The 7,450-nt window shown below is 52.9% G+C and overlaps 1 protein-coding gene across 1 annotated transcript in view; it reads right to left on the minus strand.

Moving 5' to 3' along the window:
- Window positions 1–6,850, minus strand: part of QRFPR (pyroglutamylated RFamide peptide receptor) — a 29,637-nt gene extending 22,787 nt beyond the window's left edge. The window contains exon 1 of the mRNA XM_036450246.2: window positions 6,497–6,850. Within this exon, the coding sequence (XP_036306139.1) occupies window positions 6,497–6,836 (340 nt within the window). The 5' untranslated portion in view covers window positions 6,837–6,850. The remainder of the gene's footprint in view (window positions 1–6,496) is intronic.
- Window positions 6,851–7,450: the final 600 nt, after the last annotated feature.

Below are 7,450 nucleotides of genomic sequence, written 5' to 3' on the forward strand. Positions count from 1 at the left end.
ATGTGGCTGATGGTGGGATGCTAAGGCAGGTGCATAGGGGACTGGCGGAAAGCTTGCCTCATGCTGGGCCGGCTGAGAGCTGAGCATCCCTGGGTCACCTTCTGGTGAGTGTCACTCAGTAAAACACCAGCTGTTTTGGATCCCCTTGTCTCCCTCAGAGAAGGCTATGTCTGCTCGGTGATGTGCTGGACACCAACCGTGGGGGGTTGTTTTAAAGGCCCCACTCGTGGCCGTGGATTCCCACGTGGAGATCTCCGCCGTGACCTGCAGCAGCAGCACGAGGGCTTTGAGTGAGGACCTTGGCAGAGAGGCATGGGCAGGCTCAGGGCGAGCCGGCTCCTGGCTCAGGAGGACCGAGTCTGGGCCAGCGACTGGCCTGCAGCCACATGGGCTTTTTTTTTTTTAATCCTCAGAGGATATGTTTTTATTGATTTTGGAGACAGAGGAAGGGAGAAGGAGGGGGAGGTGGAGAAAGAGAGTGGGAGGGGGGAGAAAGTGAGAAACGTCAGCTGGCTGCCTCCCATATGCACCTTGACCAGGAATCAAACCCGAAACCTCGGTATGTGCCCTGACGAAATTGACTCTGTGACCTTTTGGTGTACCGGGTGATGCTCCAGCCAACGGAGCCCCCACCTGGGGCTCAGAGACCAATGCCATGGGCTTCCGGGAGCATCTCCGTGCTGCCAGGCCTGAGAGCCTAGGGCCTCACCTGGGATCTTGTCAAAACGTGGCTGTGCCCAGAGGCAGTGTTGGTCCCCAGCCAGGGAGTGAGTGCCACAAACACCAGTGGGTTACCTCACCCGCCGTGGTCAGGGCGTCTGGAGAGGCTTTGCGGACTAGTCCCACCCGGATGTCTGTGAATTATTTGGGGTCAAACCCACAGAAAAAGTCTCCTTCTCCCAAGTGCATTTTACTTTTCAAATATGAAGTAAACACCAGCATCATCAAAATCTGTAATAATAAATTGGTAACAGCAATAAAAGGAGATCTGACAATACTGGGCAAACCCCTTCCTCCCCCCCCCCACCACCACCACCATCTATGCCCTCCCCAGCAGAGATCCTGCAGGGGGGCCGGGGGAGGGGGGAAGACAGGGCATCGGGTCTTCCTTCCTCTGCTGTCACAGCCTGGTGGCCACTGTGCTGAAGCCCCGCCTCCCCTGAGCATTGGAGGGGAAGTCACAGTGAATGAGGATTATATACTTTCCAATGTGCCCCCACGGCACTGCCGCAGGCCCACATCTCAGCGATTTTCTTGAAAGCCTTCCTTCCACACTGCTCTTGGAGTGCTTTGCCTTCTCTCCTTCAAACTTCCCTTGTTCTAGAACACACTCCCTCCTCCTTCCTCTGGAAAGGCGAGAGGCCCTCCTGCCCCCAACCTCGGCCAGCACCTCCTCTGCCCCAGCCTAGTTCTGCTCATTTCCCGTTATTTCCTGTTCTCGGAGGCCCACAGCGGCACCGGTGAACTCTTTTCATTTCCAAATAAATGGATGCTTTGCCAGAAAGGCGAGCCTCAGGAGCTTCACACAAAAAATAAATAACTGCCGAGCTCATCTTCAACTCTTGGACTTCATTCTCTCGGCCTTTGTCTTGTTACCTGACCCCGGAGTTCTGTCATAGTATCCCAACCCGCCCAGTCAAACGCCATGCCCTCAGCTCACTCTCCCCGGAAACTCCTCTCCCTGAGTGTGCATCTCTGTGTGGCTTACTCAGGTTATAAGAATATTCTAGACCTAACCAGTTTGGCTCAGTGGATAGAGCGTCGGCCTGCAGACTGAAGGGTCTTGGGTTCGATTCCAGTCAAGGGCATGTACTTTGGTTGCAGGCACATCCCCAGCGGGGGGTATGCAGGAGACAGCTGATCAGTGATTCTCTCCCATCGATGTTTCTAGCTCCCTATCCTTCTCCCTTCCTCTCTGTAAAATAAATAAATAAATAAATAAATAAATAAAATATTAAAGATAAAAAATATATATTTATTCTACAAATCTGGCCCCAGACAAAAGCACAGGCCACCTCCAACCAAACACTCCCTAATAGAATTACTGCTTTACACCTTCATGCAATGGGCAGTGTTTTTCAAAGCACTTTTACCGGCACCCGGCACCCTCACACTAACTCTGTAAAGTGAGTAAGCAGCCTATGACCCCTCTGCAGCATCTAGAAGCTGAAGGAAATGCCTCCGTGACTTGGGAAGTGAAGAAGCAGGAGGTTTGAGAGAAGCCCGTGCAGGGCCCACCAGAGGCCTCAGGTGGGAAGAGGCAGGTGCTTGGTCCTGGCATCGCCCTCCCTGGGCTCAGCTCCGAGCTCTGCCTCCAAGCTTTGCCTCATCCTGCTACCAGCGCCCAGAATCCCTCGCGTTTCACCGAGACACCGAGGTCCAGACGTGGAGAACAGCACGGCTCAGAGCCACAGGAGGAACCAGTCTCTCCATCCTCAGGAGAAGGTCCACTTTGCTCAGCAATGCCGCCCTTTAAACATGGAGCTACATCTCCCAGCAATGCTCTGTTTCCTAAGTCTGTCCTCACAAATGGAGACACCAAAGCACCTGAGCCTAGTTCTTTTCAGGTCCTCCCTTCCTCCAGGTGATGGAGGGACGTAAACCCCACCTACAGCCAGACATTCCTGAGCACTGGACCACCCATCAGCACCTGCCCAATACCCTAAGCCCCTGATTCCTAAGTCCCTAGGTCCCTAATCATAGGCCTTACATGAAACAATCAATCAGTATGTGCTGAGTGCCCTAAGCCCCGTCCCTTATCCTCCCCTTAAAAAGGACATAAACCCCAGCCTCACTCTCTTCTGCTCTCTCTCTCTCTCTCTCTGGAAGCAGCCGGCAGTGGTACTCTTCTCTTCAATAAAACCTGTGTCCTGGCCTCCCGGTCTCCGGCCCCTTCTGTTTCATCTTTCAGTTCTAAGAATAACAAATTATGTAAGATGATTAAAAGATTCCACACAAACTTTACGGAGGTGGTTGCACTGGGCACCTGTAAGTACTCGTTCCACCGCGTGATTCCACCGCGTGCCTGAGGAAGTCTGACTTATGAGCCCATGTCCGCTCCTGGCACGGATTCCACCCCCAGGCACAGCTCTGGACGGGATGCTGTGCACGTGTGGGGAAATGTTTACATCATAGATGAGACTGGAATGAGTGTGGGGGAAGCAATGCCAAGGAGAGAGACGATAGACCTCAAATTGGTGAGGTCCCATTTGGAGGGACACCCTGCAGGAGACTGAAAGGAGTTAGCAAGGGGCTGGACCTGGTAGGGCCTGAGGGCATAAGGCCAGCTTCTCTCACAGTCTCACTCCCTCTCCTCCCCTCCCCCGCCCTGTCTTCACCGCTTTGCGAGGACTGTGGGTTGAGGATCTGCGTACACCCACCCAGGCACACCCAGGTGCCTGAGGGTGCTTGTGAGTGACAAGGACACACTCCCTAGCTGTCTCTGGAAGGACTGGATTGTTCTGGAAGTGCAGTGTCTACTTTCCCAACCTCCACACACTGCCTGGGACTCAGGGACCCCAGAGTCCCGCCGTTCCCACTCCCCACAAAGGAGGGGGAGGAACTGTCTCTCCTCAGGAGAGCAGAGGGTCTGTGTTCCTCCCCCCGGGCCCGATAACCCTGAATAAATGATGGCCCAATGCACCCTTTTCTGCACATGTGTTATGTCAGTTTTGTGAAGGCTTAATTACACGTGTGTGCTTGGGCTGCAGGTGACTGTCTGGAGGCCACGCAGGCGCCTTGGGGACAGAGCCACGGTTGGGGAGGTGGGGATGTTGGGGCTTTTAGTATTTGAAACGTTATCGTTTGTTAAAAATTAGAAAAAAAGAAACCTTGGTAATTGCCTTTTATTAAAAATTAAGGGGGGAAAACCTTGGTAATTATCCTTTATTAAAAAGCAGAGGCCTGATGCACAGATTCATGCACAAGTGGGGTCCCTCAGCCTGGCCTGTGAAGCCGGGCCAAAACCAGCTCTCCCACATCCCCAGAGGGGTCTGGGATTGTGTGAGGGCACTGGCCCAGCTGAGGGACCCTGCCGGTGCACAACGGGCTGGGGAGGGACTGTGGAAGGGCTCCAGGGTGTGCCCAGCCCATCTCCCTCAGTCTTGATTGTCCAGACCCCAGCAGCAGCAAGTTAATCTATGGGTCAGAGCGTCTCCCCTGGTGGTCAGTGCACGACATAGCGACTGGTCCAATGGTGGAAGGGTGGGACATTCAGCATATTCAGTTTTTATTATATAGGATTTTTTTTTTAATGGTAATTATCGAAGATCCAAGATGGCTGCGCCCAGGTAAATACCTAGCCGCAGCCGCACACAACAATTTCAATAAAATACAACTAAAATATAAAACGGACATTACCCAGAACTACAGGAAAGTTGACTGACTGGAAATTCTACAGCGAGAAGCAAGGAGAAAACCAGAAGAAGGCGCGGAGGAGCTGGAAAAGCCCAAGGTTCGGAGACACGGTGCGCAGAGAGGATGGAGCCAGAGAGGAGGGGGAGGCGGAGTGCCTGGCGGGCATTCCCTAGCGGAAAGGAGATAAAACTCTGAATGTGCTGGGCCCCGACTGCTCTGAACCCCAGTTCTAGGCCAGACCCCGGGGACTCAGACTCAGCCATAGGGAGCCGGGCTGTAAGGCGGAACCCCGGGGAGCGGCGAAAGGAGGTCCGGTAGGCGTGCACACTGCAGCAGAGAAGGGACAGTCGGCTGTGCCGCGGGATTGCCCTGACGGGAAGGAGACTGGGGCTCCAGACTGCTGTGAACGCCACCTCCAACTCCACTTCCAACTGAACTGAACCCCAATACCAGGCTCATTGTGGGAGAGCATAGACTGTTTGGCAGCAGGCGAAAATCAAGGGCACCTTTATCTCAGAGGCGCCGGCAGCGAGCACTGAAGGACCCGCATAGGGCGGGGCTGACGGAAGCCAAAGCTGCAGGCTCCACCCTGTAACCCCGTCCCATCTGTAACTACGAAATTCGACAACAAAATAGATCACAAACGAAAGAAATGGAGGACAAAAAGCGTCTGGATATAGAGTTCAAATCTACGGTTATAAGGTTTTTCAAGAATTTCCTAGAAAAGATGGATAAGACCTATGAGGATATGAAAAGAGATCAACTAGAATTAATAAGGAGTCATCAAGAAATGATAAGGGATCAACAAGAAATAAAGAATACATTGTCTGAAATAAAAAATATTTTACAGAGTCCTAAAAACAGAAGGGAAGATTGTAAGAATCAAGTCAAAGATTTGGAACATAAAGAGCCAGAAGACACTCCTCCACAGAAGCTAGAAGGCAAGAGAATCCAGAAAATTGAAGATAATGTAAGAAACCTCTGGGACAACTTCAAGCAAACCAACATCAGAATTATGGGGGTCCCAGAAGATGAGAGAGAGCAAGATATCAAAAACATACTGAAAGAAATAGTGACAGAAAACTTCCCCCACCTGGTGAAAGAATTAGACTTACAAGTCCAGGAAGCGCACAGAACTCCAAACAAAAGGAATCCAAAGAGGACCACACCAAGACACATCATCATTAAAATTCCAAGAGCAAAAGACAAAGAGAGAATATTAAAAGAAGCAAGAGCAAAGAAGGTAGTTACCTATAAAGGAGCACCTATACGATTGTCAGCTGACTTCTCAACAGGAACCATGCAGGCCAGAAGGGAATGGCAAGAAATATTCAAAGTGATGAATAGTAAGAACCTACAGCCAAAGATAATCTATCCAGCAAAGCTATCACTCAGAATCAAAGGCCAGATAAAGAGCTTCACTAATAAAAAAAAAAAAAAGCTAAAGGAGTTCATCACCGCCAAACCAGAATTATATGAATTGCTGAAGGGGGTTCTTTCAGAAGAGAAAGTAAACAAAGATAAAAATTATGAACAACAAATACATAACTATCAACAAGTGAATCTAAAAACCAAGGAAATTAAAAAAAAAATCTGATGAACAATAGTAACTGTTGAATATAATAGAATCAGAGGTATGGAAGGGGAGTGAACTGAGGATTCTTGGGGGAAAGGGGAGGGGGGGGGCGCGTGGGAAGAGACTGAACATAAACTATGCACCTATGGATGAGGACAATGGGGAGTGGGGAAAGGGCAGAGGGTGGGGTGGGAACCTGGTGGAGGAGAGCAATGGTGGGGGGGGGAGGAACATTTGTAATAATATGAACAATAAAAACTTATTAAAAAGTAATAATAATAATAAAATTAAAAATGGTAATTATCAAAAGAAGCTGAACTGGCTGGAGAGTGGGATGCACCCACCTCCCTGCCTGGGATCTCTTTCCCAAGCCGGTCCCTGACCCTGTCTCTAGGCAGCAAGGAGAGAAAAGCTCGGACAGGTCATAGAGGCCCAAAACTTCTGCACTGAACACAGGTGAGGAGGAGGTTCTGAGGCCAGACTCTGCAGGGTCAGGAGGTCAGGGGAGCAGACTGTGTGTGTGTGGGGGGGGGGGGGGGTGAGGGGTCAGGACGGAGGACTCACCCCCCTGCCAGGTGTCGGACAGGTTCTGCAGCGTGGTGACGGGGATGCAGAAGAGGGCGATGAGCAGGTCGCTGAGCGCCAGGGAGCAGATGAAGATGTTAGTGACGGTGCGCATGGCCCTGCGGCGAGCCACCACGGAGAGCACCAAAGCGTTGCCGGGCAGCGCCAGCGCCAGCAGCAGCGCGCCAGACAGCGCCAGGGCCAGCTGCGCGCGCGCAGGCAGCTCGGGCACCCACACCAGCGGCCGCAGCCCGTAGCGCGCGATGAACTGCTGGCGGGTCAGGTTGTGGTCCCGCAGCAGCCGCGACAGCCGCTCGGCGGTGATGTTGAGCGCCTGCATGGCCCGGCCGGCCCGGTGCCTGCGGGATGGCCTGGCCCGGCCCGGGGCGGAGGGGCAGCCCGGCGAGACGCGCGCACGGACCGGGCGACGGTTCCCAAGTGCGGCTCCTCTGGCTCCGGACTCCGGAGCGCAGGGCTCCGCGCGCTCGGATCTGACTGGCTCTCCGGGCGGGAGGAGGGGCGTCGCTGTCGCCGCCCACCCAGGGCGGGAGCACTCTCCTCTGGGGCACCCTCCCCCGGGCACGGGACAGGGATGGGCAGAGCTGAGGACTGGCCTTTCCCAAGCTCGAAGTTTGTGTGCGTTCTCCTCTTAGGAAATAGAGTGGCCGCCGCCGTTTCTGTTGTTAAAATAATAACTATAACAACACAGAGCGGTCCTGTGCGTTCCTCACCTGGTTCCTCCCCCTAATTCCATCGGACTTAAATCCGGGAGAGTTCGCACAGGGTGCGTGTGTGTGTGTGTGTGTGTGTGTGTGTGTGTGTGTGTGTGTTGGGGGGGAGGGACGGATTTTATTCCAAGTGAAAGCCCCTAGAGCCACCACCAAAGTCAAGCTAGAAACCTCCCCTCTGGGCAGGGAGACCTGCCTCCTGCCCCAGCTCTCCCACCACCTACCT

The sequence above is a fragment of the Pipistrellus kuhlii genome, unplaced genomic scaffold, assembly GCF_014108245.1.
Source record: "Pipistrellus kuhlii isolate mPipKuh1 unplaced genomic scaffold, mPipKuh1.p scaffold_m20_p_21, whole genome shotgun sequence".
Taxonomy (NCBI): Eukaryota; Metazoa; Chordata; class Mammalia; order Chiroptera; family Vespertilionidae; genus Pipistrellus; species Pipistrellus kuhlii.